Raw genomic sequence first — 15334 nt, 5'->3', positions numbered from 1 at the left:
CAGGGTATTTTATTTATTTATTTATAGCTCAATTGGGGTACCTCCAGCAACCTAACTTGGAGACGTGTGTTCTCCGTGACCTGCAAGGGCCAACTGAACTAGTTCCCACTGCATCCACCAGAGTGCACTGTTGGCCTTCCCTCCTCCCTCCACTCATATGACATTAAACTGCTTTCCACCACCACCACTCTTCCCCTGGAAATGGTGGGAAATGGTCAGGCTGTGTTGTGCTGCAGGAGCTGCAGGTTAGGTTACTCTAGTGTACTTTATTTATTTTTGGTGGAAAACTGAATTGAAAATCGCTCCCAATTACACATCTATACGTCAGTGCTACACAATGAGTGGCTAAATTCGCCATACGTCTCAAAATTGACGATATAACACAACTAGTATATGCTGCTAGAAAAAAATTCACAGTACTACCCAAGAATGGTAGCAGATGGACTCAGAATAAATAGTAATCCTGCATAGGACGCTCTCTTGATCTAAAAATCGAAATAAATCTTTTTCCTCAAATTGTGATTTGTCGAGAAAAAGACTTGGTCTGAAACGATAACTGAAACAACCCCCAAAAGTGGTATACAAATAGAAATCACGGAGAAATAAGAACTGCAGTGTTATTAAAAGATCGGATTGCACGTATTTGCTCCTGGTAATAACGCTAAGCTGCACAAAAAGTAACTCCATTAGACCTGTAAATTACAGCCATATGCTTTGGGATATAAAAACAACACAAAATACTTTGTAAATTACTGGGTGCTAGCACAGTGAATTTTAAAAGCTACTACTACACACAACACTCATAATCGTGTATTTAACACACAATGTGACACAGTGTGAGGTCCTGCGCTGCCGTATGGAGACGCATCATCTTGAGTGGTGCTGCTACTCGCTCAATGCCCTGTGTTTGTCTGAAGCCTTTGGAGGAGCTGCCACACAAGTTTCTGACTCTCGCACTACCTGACTGCCACTGGCAGAATTATTGCGGGACACTCCAAGCGGCCCCTATATGAGACACCATGAAGTGTCCGGTTACAATGTCACAATAGTGACGTGGTCCATTCTATGCGATCCAAACACAAATATGCACTCAACCTGACTTTTGTAAACGGATGAGAGCAAACAGAAGCTGTCACCGGTCTAGAACAATAGCACACTTTTGCAACACCTATGTGTGTGTGTGTGTGTGTGTGTGTGTGTGTGTGTGTGTGTGTGTGGTCCTCTCCGTTCATAAATAAGGGACGCTGTCGATCATTTTCTCAGACAATGTCCTTTCAGAGACACAGCTCTCTAAACTCTCCAGTGTCAAAACTTTCAACAGCAACGTTCAATAACATGGCTGCTTCCAGAGCATTCTGACATTAATGCTAAAGGCTCTCCCAGCAGAGAGAGGGGTAATACACTACTGGCCATTAAAGTTGCTACACCAAGAAGAAATGCAGATGATAAACGGGTATTCATTTGACAAATATATTATTCTAGAACTGACATGTTATTACATTTTCACGCAATTTGGGCACATAGATCCTGAGAAATCAGTACCCAGAACAACCACCCTTGGCCGTAATAACGACCTCGATACGCCTGGGCATTGAGTCAAACAGAGCTTGGATGGCGTGTACAGGTACAGCTGCCCATGCAGCTTCAACATGATATCACAGTTCATCAAGAGTAGTGACTGGCGTATTGTGAAGACGTTTTGTCATTCGTGCACCCAGGTTCGTCGTTGAGTACACCACCGCAGGCCCTCCTGTCTGTGACGCAGCGTCAAGGGTAACCGCAGCCATGGTCCTCGAGCTGATAGTCCACGCTGCTGCAAACGTCGTCGAACTGTTCGTGCAGATGGTTGTTGTCTTGCAAACGTCCCCATCTGTTGACTCAGGGATTGAGACGTGGCTGCACGATCCGTTACAACCATGCGGATAACATGCCTGTCATCTCGACTGCTAGTGATACGAGGCCGTTGGGAACCAGCACGGCGTTCCGTGTTACCCTCCTGAACCCACCGATTCTATATTCTGCTAACAGTCATTGGATCTCGACCAACGCGAGCAGCAATGTCGCGATACGATGAACCGCAATCGCGATAGGCTACAATCCGACTTTTATCAAAGTCGGAAACGTGATGGTACGCATTTCTCCTCCTTACACGAGGCATCACAACAACGTTTCACCAGGCAACGCCGGTCAACTGCTGTTTGTGTTTGAGAAATCGGTTGGAAACTTTCGTCATGTCAGCACGTTGTAGGCGTCGCCACCGGCGCAAACCTCGTGTGAATGCTTTGCAAAGCTAATCATTTGCATACCACAGCATCTTCTTCCTGTCGGTAGCACGTCATCTTCGTGGTGTAGCAATTTTAATGGCCAGTAGTGTACCTGTCAATACCAAACAGTCCTTCGTAAACAAAAGTCCTGTCTAGAACATCTCACGAACGCTGTGGGAAATTCAAATACCGGGAAAGTAAGAAACTTACAGACACGCCCCGACTTATCCACATATCCGCCATAACTAGCTGATGCCATCTGTAGAGTCAGCCACCAGTCCCAGCTCCTGGGCCGTACACCACGCCATCCAGGTGCCACGAGTCTTAGCGCTGGCATGCGCATTGCACCGTTAGGCCGTATGTATCAAAAGACAATGGAATTCATGGCACAAACCTACAGACGAGAAAACTGTGAACGAAAACAGTGCACCATCCTACTCGGGAGGAAAAAAATTGCAATGTTAACAAGAATCACGAAAATTACCTCACTATCCAGAAGAAGCTTCAAATACTGCGTCCCACTGCCGTGCTCCTTTCATGAAATGGAACGGAACCGCTGTACACTGTGCGAGGGGTAGCTGGTTCTGTCCACTCCTGAGTGGGGTATCTTGTAACAAACAACATGTCCAGTGCAAAGACCTGCTGGATGGTGAGAGAGTGAGAGTGAGACTGTGTGTGTGAGAGAGATAGGGAGAGAGAGAGAGATTTGTCTCACTCTGACAGACAAGTGTGACGTCACGGTTCACACCACCTTACAGTCGAACAAGGGATTTTACATGTCAAAAAACTACGTTTTTGCTTCATCAATCGTGAATTAATTTAGCGATATCAACTGCAATATCTAATTTTACACGACAAAAAATGACGATATTTGTGATACTTTTATGCTGAAATGATCGAGTAGCTTATGAAAATACCCAGAATTTCATGTATTTTCACATTGTTTTCGGAATATCACACAATTTACGCGACTGTTCTCGATATCAATCACATAGCAGTATGCTGCCAATCGCCAGCACAGTATAATTCAGAAGGTAAAGAATGGAAATTATGTCTCTAAAGAGACGAAACTTCAGCGTGTTACATGCTGGAGACCATTGAGTAGCTAGAAACTTAACTTGCCTGAGAAGATTTTTACGTGAAAACTCGAAAATAGAGGAAACTGGTAGTTCCACTCATATCTTTTAACGAATACCGATGTCAATGACGTTACAGATTCATCCTTATACTTTACAAAATCATCTAAGGTTTTAATACTTATAAATCGTTTCTCATGTCTAGAGGACCAATAAATGTCTCTTCCACGAGTGTTTCTTCATCTTGATGCAAGCAACACATCACAATCAATGTTCCCTCAACCAAATAAAGACAGTAAATGCATAGAACGCCAGTCATGACGATTGTGGCTCTGGAAATATCAATTTCCCATATACGAGGGTTGGAACTTTAATAGTGGCAACTATTTATTTACAGCTCGTACAAAATAGATATGAGTTTCAAAGTTTTACTGATCTTCAAAGTAGTCACCAGCATTGTGTATAACCCGCTGCTAGCGATGTGGAAGTAGTAGGATACTCTTAGCAGCGCCAGTCGTGTTGACAGTTCAAGCGGCGCGGTCTGTTGCCCGACGAATTTGTAGCAGTTCTGAAGCGAATGCCGTGAAGTGCTTCCTTCAGCTTAGAAATCGAGTTGACCTCACGAGGGCTTAAGTCAGGGGAGCACAATAGGTGGTATAGCACTTAGCAGCCCTATCAGTCAATCAAACCAGTAACAGCTTGCACTGTACGTGCTTGAGCATTGTCCTGCAAAATGGTGATCCTGCAGAAAGTGTCATCACCTCTGTCTCTATGCTGTTCATTTTTGGAATACAATCTACGACCAGCTCAACTCTAATTCTTCAACACAAATAGGCAACTCCTTAAGCTGACCCCTTAGTCCTTAGATATTCTGATGCAACAGTGATAACTGATTTTGTGCACTGGCTGAATTACAACTGGATGAACCTAATTTTCCTGCCAATTTTTGAATATCTCTAGTTTCAATCAGATGCTGTTTGCATGAATTGTGTACATTAAAATCTCATTTCTGGCTTCCTGTTTTATCAATGTGAATTCATTTTCAGCCTGTCTCTGAACATCTTTTGTTTCTATCCTAAAAGAAACTGCTGATCTGTCACTTGTAACCACTGGTACTTTACCACTTGTGACAGTCCCCCCCCCCCCCCTCTTAAGTTATTTGTTATTAGCCCAGACACTTTTCCCTTACCCTTCCTGTTGAGATGAAGGCCATGCCTTGTACAGTCTCACCTGCTTATAGAGTCAACAGGAACCACACTGGTATGAGACCCCATATGTGATCCAAGCAGCCGTTCCACCTCTAAATTAACTCTCCTAACAGAAGAGTTTAAATGAGGCCGGTCATGGCGCCTCAGAACAGACACAAGGCCAACACCAGTACGTCTTGTTGCTGAAGCTATCTTCACCAGGCCACTCTCAATTGAATAATTAGGGTCCTATCTATGCTGTTGACTGCCCCACCCACTATTAAGACGGTGTCTTCCTTTGTGAAGTCTTTACAAAGTGAACCTACATCCTCTATCACCTGACCCAGACTTGCACTAGGTTTAAAAAAGCTTGTGACGTGGTAACCTGACCACAGCTCATCCTGCAACAGTTGTCCAACACCTCTACCATGTGAACTACCTAACAACAAAACCTGCTTCTTTTTTACAGCTTTCTCTGACTTCTTACTTTTCAAACACTTCTACATCTATTTGTGGCTCATCAGTTTCCAACTGTGACAATAGATCAAACCTGTTTTCCACATTCACAACTACACTGTCTGAGAATGTTGTATTCCTATTTCTTCTATAAACTGTTGTCACTTTCCACCTCTCTTTTCCCTTCTCCCCCCCTTAACCTTTCCAGATCTTGTTTCGCTTTATCTAGTTCCGCTTTAAGGGCAGCAATCTTCTCCTCCTGTTCCACTGTCTTGCTATCTCTACAGCAAACCCTACACAACCAATGAGCATTGTTTATTTCCCCAATTCCCACGCCACTACAGTCACCCTCATGAAAGAAACTGCAACAACCCTCACACCACACCCCGGAACTAACAATCCCGGAAAGTCATACACATCTCACTCATGGAAAACAAATTTTAGCTTTAGTGTGAGTTAAAACAAGAATAACTTCGTAGACTACTTAGTTAATATATTAAATTACTAAGGAAGTTTAGGCCTAAAGTTCGGATACTAATTCAAAACTTCTGGAGAGACAAAAACTATATAACCTGTATTGTTTACGTGACGAAACGAAAAGTAAACAAAGAACTGAGCCTACACTATATAAACCAGTTATTCATAGACAAAATTCCTGTCTAGAACACTGCATGAATCGTTAAACTTCAATGGCATTGCTTAGTGCTGAGGAGAAATATTTCTGCAAACCGAAACACACTAGTCTTGTGAACAATAGCAAACTTCCTGTCTGCTGACCACCCCTTCCCAAGTATATACCACCACTTTGTATCCGCAGTTCAATCCGAATTGTAGTGCCATAGTCTCTAGGTGACATACTCGTAGCAATTGCGGTTACTCACTACCTTGACAGTCACTTCTTAGTGGATAGATCATTTGTCCAATAACGATTCACGTTAAAGAATTTGATCCTAACATATTACTCTGCTTTAGCTCACCGACTTATCAGTTCCTAGTGCGTGGGTTGCTCTCCTTAACGATTACAACAAATGAATCCGAAACCAACATATCCATTTACCTCAGCTTGATCCAGATGCTTTCTGCTAAGCATTTTAGGGCACTTCACACTTCCGATGACAGTGTACGGGATTTCTAATCTTATTAATGTGCGATACATTTAGGTAGGCTTCAGCTCAACAACCAACTCCACCCCCTCCCGACAGGTCTTCTCTCCAACCTGCAGACAACGCCATCACCTGTGATGAACATTCCACATCTAAAACAAATACACTGCAAGCGGCTGTACAGTGCACGGTTGGGGGTACATGAAACCAGTATTATAGATTACACTTCCATCCCAATCTCAAACGCCGACCGAGTAAAATATTGCCTGTATACATTCCTAATACTCTAACATACCTCTGTTTTTCTGGGAGAAGTACGTCGAAATTCCCAGAGATTTTTTTCCATTATATTTTCGAATGGAGTATGGAGTATGGAGTAGAAGGGAAAATTTGTGGGAAGAGAACGAGGGGTAGAAGACGGACATCCTGGATTGACAATTTAAAAAATTGGTACAACTGTTCAACGTCAGAACTCCTTAGATCAGCCAAATCAAGATCAGAAATTGCCATGATGACAGCCAAACTTCTTAGAGGAGACGGCACATGAAGAAGAAGAATGCCTGCCTACACGGACCTCGCAGCATTCTTATGATGCTTTTGCTTCACACATTATTCATAAGAAATAAGGGTCACAGGATTGGTAGACAACGACTATGCAATGTCAAACTGTTGTATTGATGTTAACGTTCACCAGTACACATCATTTAACCACAAATGGGTCCCTGCATGTTAATGTTTGGGTAGCATCTGACAATGACCCCAAAGTATAGTGCACATTGAGAATGTATTAGTGAGGTTCGAAGGTGAGGCCTGTTCAAATAGAGTGGGGGAAGCTGTGCAGCAAACTGCCATATACATTGAGGACAGCTGACGGCTAAGTATGACACATCCTGTCTTGGCATTCCCTTCTTTGACAGCAGCAGTGTTAATGCAGCAGCTACTCACTGTGCTTGATGTTCCTACATCAAAATTAACAGCTTGAGAGGCATCACAGGCAGTATTTCTAAAGCAACAAAGTGCCATGAACATACGTGGTCTGCAGGAATTTGTATGTGCTACCGTAGAGGACTTTGTTGTAAGGAAGTGGTCTTTTAGAAGATGTTAGGTGTATAAGAGAGAGGGTGACACAATATAGGACTACACATACCTGCTACTGATAATAACATCAATGCTGCACAAAGAGTAACACCACATCATATGTAAATTACAATCATATGCTATGGGATATAATAAAACAACATGAAAAAACTTTGTAAATTGCAGGGTGCTAGCGCAGTGGCGGTTAAAAGCTACTACTACACACAATGCTTGTCTTGTAACTGCGTATTTGACACACAGCATGGCGCAGCATGAGGTTCCGGACTGCCTGGGGGGGGGGGGGGGGGGGGGTGACACATCCTGTTTGGGTGGTGGTGTAGTTTACTCAATGCCCTGCATGTGCCTGTGGCTTGTAGAAGAACTGCAACGCACGTGCCGACTGTCATGATACCTGACGGCCACCAGAGGTACTATTCCATGGCGCTCCAAGTGGCTCCCGTGTGAGACAGCAGGAGGAGTCATCTTAACATTTCACGAGAGTGACATGGTCCATTCTGCAGGATCCAAACACAATATGCACTCAGCCTCCTGTGTACAGATGAACGACAGCAAACAGAAGCTGTCACTGGTCTAGAACAGCAGCATGCTTTCAAAATGCCCCCCCCCCCCCCAGGAATTGGCTGTCGCTCCCCCGCTCCCCACAGCGTCAACTGCCAATTCCTGCTCCCGGGCTGAACACCGCGCCATCCGTGTGCCACGAGTCTCAGCACTGGCACACCCATTGCACTGTTAGGCTACGTGTATCAAAAGGCAATGGAATTCGCGGCGCAGTCCTCCAGACTAGAAAACTGTCCTACTCGGAAAAAATTCCCATGGTGATGACAATCACGAAATTAACCTAATTATCCAGGAGTAGCTTCGAATACTGTGTCCAGCCACTGTGCGACTTTTACGAAATAGACCGGGACCACTGTAGACTGTGCGAGGGTTCGTCGGCCCTGTCCACAGCTGAATGGGGTGCCTTGTGACGAACGACAAGTCCAGCATATATATATATTTGTGATGCTTTTATATTGAAATCATCGAGCAGCATATGACAATTCTCAGATTTAATGTATTTTCACACGGTCTTCTGGAATATCATACCATTTACGTACTGTTCTCGATACCAACCGCTTAGCAGTGTGCTACCAGTCACCTGCACAGTACAATTCAGCATGTAAAGAGTGGAAAATACATCACTAGAGAGCTAGAATTTTGGTGTGGCATACGCTATATGCCACTGAGTAATCAGAAGCTTATTTTGTCTGTGATGATTTGTACATGAAAACTCGAAAACAGAGAAAACTGGTAGTTTCACTCATATTTTGTAACGAATTCCGATGTCAATGATATAACAGATTCCACATCACCCTTAAACTTTACAAAGTCATCTGAGGCATTAAAACACCTCCAGCGGTGTTTCACCATTTTGATACAAACAGTACTTTACAATCGATGTTCACTCAACCAAATAAAGACGGGAAATATGTAGAGCGCCAGTATACCTCGCAGTTGAACAACAGGCTTGTGGAACTCTTGGGCCTGCTGGGCTGATAACACAAAGAGAGAGAGAGAGACATGCAACAGCTTACCTCAAGTAGGTATGAAACTAGGCAGTCGAAAGCGAAGCAAGCCTCATTCCATAACCATATAGTATTTGATAATGAGCGAAGTATCGTAAACATATCTTCATGACGAGTGTAGATCTGTAAATATCAATTTCCCTCGTAAATCTGTGTCCTCCTTATGAATGGACTTAATTTTTTCCACGTAAAATATTTGATACCTCTACAACTCGACACGCACTGAAATCGAAATTTTTCATGTTAAAGGTATACCTCCCTTAAGGCCTAACATTTCTCTCGAGCAGTTGAATGGATACTTACTATTTTCCGCTATATCCAGGGAGGGGTAGAGGTGGGATTGGTGATTGTCTTAGGAATGGGAAGGATAAGTGCGGATGCTAACAGCTCCCTCTGGTGGGTATTGTATGAACTAGCTCACTCAGGCAATGCACGTCAAGGCGAACATGCACGACTCTGAGGTAGGTTACTGGAGGTAGACAACTGAGCTATACATAAATATATAAGGAAATAAATAAATACTCTGCCTTCCTCTTCAATAACAGAATTACCGTTTCCCATAAAAAATAATTAAAGTACGCTAACCTAACCTTCCTCTCTGGCAGCTGGACAGAGACTGACAGTTTCTCGCCATTTACAGAGGTGACATCATAGGAGGGGCTGGGGGGTGGGTGGGAGACGTCATATGAGTGGGGGGAGGGGTGGGGGAGTTAGGTTAGTGGAGGTACCCAATTGACCTTTTTCCCATCAAAATATCCCACCACCTCCCGGCAGTGGAGTGGTTGTGACATCATAGGGGTATGGGGAAAACTCAACTGCCATTTTGAATATACAAGGTACGACAATAAAGTAATGAGACTGATGTGAAAAAAAATGTTGCTTACCGTTTTAGTCAAGTGTAGTGTTGTCTCCTTCAAATAGGTTCCCTTCTGATTGCACACACTTTTTCCAGCGTTTCTGCCATTGATGGTAACATTTCTGGAACTCATCTTCTGTAATATCCTCCAAGACCCTCGTCACAGCTTTTTAGACATCTTGTGTTGTTTGAAAATGGTGTCCCTTGACCGCCGTTTTGACTCTTGGAAATAGAAAAAAGTCGCATGGAGCGATATCTGGTGAATAAGGTGGCTGCGGTAATACTGAAATTTGTTTTGAGGTTAAAAATTGCTGTACTGACAGAGCAGTATGGGATAGCGTATTGTCATGATGCAGAATCCAATTATCAGCAATGTTGGCACGGACACGAAGAACTCTTTTACGAAGTCTTTCTAAAATTTCTTTGTAGTAATATTGGTTAACTGTTTGTCCACTCTTTATGAACTATTCCCTTGGAATCAAAGAAGCACACAAGCATGCATTTAACTTTTGACTTTAACATGTGAGCTTTTTTTGGTGTGGGTGATCCTTTTGAGCGTTTTGTCTCTGGATCCTACTGAAAAAACCAACTTTAATCACCTGTGATAACACGGCTCAACAATTATGGATTGATTTCCGTTTGCTCTAACAGATTGGCTGCAACATTTTTCCGTGTTTCTCGCTGTTGTGGTCTGAGATTTTTGTGTACCATTTCTGCACAAATCTTTCTCATACCAAAAGAAGGTTGTATACCTGGAAGAATCCTGGAGATACTAAAAGGTATCAGATAGATTACATAACGGTAAGACAGAGATTTAGGAACCAGGTTTTAAATTGTAAGACATTTCCAGGGGCAGATGTGGATTCTGACCACAATCTATTGGTTATGAACTGCAGATTGAAACTGAAGAAACTGCAAAAAGGCGGGAATTTAAGGAGCTGGGACCTGGATAAACTGAAAGAACCAGAGGTTGTAGAGAGTTTCAGGGAGAGCATAAGGGAACAATTGACAGGAATGGGGGAAAGAAATACTGTAGAAGAAGAATGGGTAGCTTTGAGGGATGAAGTAGTGAAGGCAGCAGAGGATCAAGTAGGTAAAAAGACGAGGGCTAATAGAAATCCTTGGGTAACAGAAGAAATATTGAATTTAATTGACGAAAGGAGAAAATATAAAAATGCAGTAAATGAAGCAGACAAAAAGGAATACAAACGTCTCAAAAATGAGATCGACAGGAAGTGCAAAATGGCTAAGCAGGGATGGCTAGAGGACAAATGTAAGGATGTAGAGGCTTGTCTCACTAGGGGTAAGATAGATACTGCCTACAGGAAAATTAAAGAGACCTTTGGAGAGAAGAGAACCACTTGTATGAATATCAAGAGCTCAGATGGCAACCCAGTTCTAAGCAAAGAAGGGAAGGCAGAAAGGTGGAAGGAGTATATAGAGGGTTTATACAAGGGCGATGTACTTGAGGACAATATTATGGAAATGGAAGAGGATGTAGATGAAGAAGAAATGGGAGATAAGATAGTGCGTGAAGAGTTTGACAGAGCACTGAAAGACCTGAGTCGAAGCAAGGCCCCGGGAGTAGACAACATTCCATTAGAACTACTGATGGCCTTGGGAGAGCCAGTCATGACAAAACTCTACCATCTGGTGAGCAAGATATATGAGACAGGCGAAATACCCACAGACTTCAAGAAGAATATAATAATTCCAATCCCAAAGAAAGCAGGTATTGACAGATGTGAAAATTACCAAACTATCAGTTTAATAAGTCACAGCTGCAAAATACTAACGCGAATTCTTTACAGACGAATGGAAAAACTGGTAGAAGCGGACCTCGGGGCAGATCAGTTTGGATTCCGTAGAAATGTTGGAACACGTGAGGCAATACTAACCTTACGACTTATCTTAGAAGAAAGTTAAGAAAAGGCAAACCTACGTTTCTAGCATTTGTAGACTTAGACAAAGCTTTTGACAACGTTAACTGGAATACTCTCTTTCAAATTCTGAAGGTGGCAGGGGTAAAATACAGGGAGCGAAAGGCTATTTACAACTTGTACAGACACCAGATGGCAGTTATAAGAGTCGAGGGGCATGAAATGGAAGCAGTGGTTGGGAATGGAGTGAGACAGGGTTGTAGCCTCTCCCCGATGTTATTCAATCTGTATATTGAGCAAGCAGTAAAGGAAACAAAAGAAAAATTCGGAGTAGGTATTAAAATTCATGGAGAAGAAGTAAAAACTTTGAGGTTCGCCGATGACATTGTAAATCTGTCAGAGACAGCAAAGGACTTGGAAGAGCAGTTGAACGAAATGGACAGTGTCTTGTGGGAGGATATAAGATGAACATCAACAAAAGGAAAACGAGGATAATGGAATGTAGTCAAATTAAATCGGGTGATGCTGAGGGGATTAGATTAGGAAATGAGACACTTAAAGTAGTAAAGGAGTTTTGCTATTTAGGGAGTAAAATAACTGATGATGGTCGAAGTAGAGAGGATATAAAATGTAGACTGGCAATGGCAAGGAAATCGTTTCTGAAGAAGAGAAATTTGTTAACATCGAGTATAGATTTAAGTGCCAGGAAGTCGTTTCTGATAGTATTTGTATGGAGCGTAGCCATGTATGGAAGTGAAACATGGACGATAACCAGTTTGGACAAGAAGAGAATAGAAGCTTTCGAAATGTGGTGCTACAGAAGAATGCTGAAGATAAGGTGGGTAGATCACTTAACTAATGAGGAGGTATTGAATAGGATTGGGGAGAAGAGAAGTTTGTGGCACAACTTGACTGGAAGAAGGGATCGGTTGGTAGGACATGTTTTGAGGCATCAAGGGATCACAAATTTAGCATTGGAGGGCAGCGTGGAGGGTAAAAATGGTAGAGGGAGACCAAGAGATCAATACACTAAGCAGATTCAGAAGGATGTAGGTTGCAGTAGGTACTGGGAGATGAAGAAGCTTGCACAGGATAGAGTAGCATGGAGAGCTGCATCAAACCATTCTCAGGAATGAAGACCACAACAACAACAACCAAGATCTTCAGTTATTATTAGACGAACCGTTTCTCGATTGATGTTCAGTTCTTCTGCAATCATTTTCACAGATAATCTTCGATCAGATCGTACGAGTTCACGCACCCACCAAGTCGACATCTGTCCGTGAGGTTGACGGTCGTCCACTGCGGTCTTCATCTTCAACATTTGTTCTGCCTTCACTAAACATTTTATGCCAACGAAAAACTTGAGCTCTTGACATAACCTCCTCTCCAAAAGCCTTCTGAAGCTTAATGTAAGTTGTCGTCACGTGTTCACCCAATTTAACACAAAAAGAAATGGCATACCGTTGTGCAATATTATGCGTTTCCATTTCCATGACAAGAGAAACAAAACACATGTTAGCTTATTACAGCACAACTCACAACTGAGCACTTGCATCGATGTGCCACTTGGACTAGATGCAGCTTATAGACCAAGGTCAAAGATATTGTGCCTACACAAGCCTGCATAGTTGCCACATCTTGCAAAGAAAATCAGTCTCATTACTTTATTGTCACACCTCGTATTATTTGGCCTCAGACCTACATTGTCTCACAACTAGCAATGCCAGGTTATGTGACACAGCCCACATGTGGCCCAGCAGATGTAGAATACAACCCCTGAGCCACCACTTGCTGTAGAGACCCTGTCCCCAGCAGGCCACATCATCAGCTGATCTCTAGTCATCATCTCCCATATCGTCTGCAGCTTGTCTCTTGCAGCTCTTGGACATGGGTCTGTCCCTGTGCCTCTGCTGCATTAGGTGTTGAGGCTGGATCAACTGCCGTGCTGGTTTCCATGTTTGCATTCCCATCAAACTGTAGACTTCGACCACTGTGTCGCTGGGCTAGTCCATCCCAGTTATGAGACCCACATTTGTGTTGCAATGACACACTGCTTATGTAAGTTAAGACTGTTCTCCAATGTCTCGAGCATCGAGGCTGGATCAAGTAGCACACCCTGCTTCCGTGTTGGACTGTGTCAGTGGACTAAAAACAGTGCTAATTAGTGACTGTTTTATATCTTTACCTTGCATTAACTGTGTAACTTATGAGCGCTTTGTTTCGTTATATTAATCGCTAACTAGACTTTGCTTGTGTGGTAGTGTCCTCCAAGATGAATCGTATATGGCTATGGACCATGTGTAGCCTGCTGCCACTACCACTAGCCAGCTGCATGCGTACACAACCACGACGTGCTCTGCCAGCCTGCGTGCTGATGTCTACGGCCACTGCCCAGCCACCATGGACCAACCCACCACTATCGCACTCATGTGACGGCACCACAAAGTGCATGAATTCTAAACAAACTAGTCACAAGCTGTTTGCTGGCGCCTTCTCGCAGCTCCAGAGCTCTGTTCCCCAAAGGGGGATCTGTGTGGCAACTGAGCTGAGGAATGCATTAACACCAGAGTCATAGTTACAGTCAATAAATGCTAGCAGTGCCTGTTATCCAATGGCGCGCCTGCCGATTTACCATTAGACCAAATTTTTGAATTGTGCGATGCACACGGGCGAGCAGGAATGGGTGAGCAGGAAACAATGCAGATGCTGGTATGAGCTGTGCAATGGAAGTCTGATTCTGCATGCTACAAGCCACTTGGATCGAGCTTAATGAGAGTTACCCAAAATGCACAAGGGATCCTTTAGTTACAGCTGTCTGTTTGTACATATTGTTTTAATGCAACTGTGAAGTGCACAGAAACCTGCATTTTGGGAAGACATTTATCGGTTTCATGCATCCACTATTTTCTAGCCTTCCCACAATCAAGCAACATGCTCTATCACTGATGAGTGTACACTCTCTGTGAACAGTGTTCAAGAAGATATATTGTACAATGCCCGTTACTGCTGTCACATGATTGTGAGAGCACAGACTTTTGTTATTAAAAACACTGTTAATTGGTACTGTGTTCCCTTACCACAAATAAATGTATCATTGTGTGGACAGATTCCTGGTCAGTTAATATCACCATGGCCTAGACACCGAACAATGTGTATGGATGTGGCAATAAAACTGGCCCACTGCACCACTAACTTGTCAATGGCCATCATACACTCTCCTGCTTCAACCTTTTTAGATCCGAAGGAAATACTGCTCTGACATAATCAATGTTAGAATTATGTATGTCATATCAGTTTTTAAAAAAATTTACTGGTGAATTAGTAGCAAAAATTGTAGGTGAAGTTAAGCACACACAGAAGCACCCACAGAAGACCGAAAAAACATACAATTGCAATGTTCATGACATTCATAAATTTGTAGGTGTAAGGATGCACACCAGCATTTCATATTTCCAATGGCTTATCTCACGCATTTCTTAAACCTCTGATATTGCAATGTTTCTCACTTACATATGTCACCTACACAAATGTATTCCCAAAATTTCATTATTCTATATTAATTATTTTTTGGTTTTGCGATTTTTTTTCCACCAATGTGCTTACTTACCATGCTACAACCACTAAAATTTGACTTTATGACAAACCAACCATGCTGACTGCACAACTGAATATCACATTTGTAAGAAGGCAATTAACTCGATTTAATGTAATAACGTTGAAACATGGCACGCCATTTTGTATCATTTTTCCATTTGATATGAGGGCGATTCAATAATTAGGGACTAATAGTGGTGCAGAACACGACAGCAAACTTTTTATTAAAGTAAATCGAATCACAGTAACTGT

The 15334-nt window shown here is 42.8% G+C and overlaps 1 protein-coding gene across 1 annotated transcript in view; it reads left to right on the top strand.

Moving 5' to 3' along the window:
- The window catches only part of LOC124549517, a 37052-nt gene extending 22976 nt beyond the window's left edge, over positions 1-14076 (top strand). Inside the window, exon 2 of the mRNA XM_047125249.1 lies at positions 13750-14076. Within this exon, the coding sequence (XP_046981205.1) occupies positions 13750-14063 (314 nt within the window). The 3' untranslated portion in view covers positions 14064-14076. The remainder of the gene's footprint in view (positions 1-13749) is intronic.
- The last annotated feature ends 1258 nt before the right edge of the window (positions 14077-15334 follow it).

The sequence above is a fragment of the Schistocerca americana genome, chromosome 1 (assembly GCF_021461395.2).
Source record: "Schistocerca americana isolate TAMUIC-IGC-003095 chromosome 1, iqSchAmer2.1, whole genome shotgun sequence".
Taxonomy (NCBI): domain Eukaryota; kingdom Metazoa; phylum Arthropoda; class Insecta; order Orthoptera; family Acrididae; genus Schistocerca; species Schistocerca americana.
This window is presented reverse-complemented; position numbering and strand designations above follow the sequence as displayed.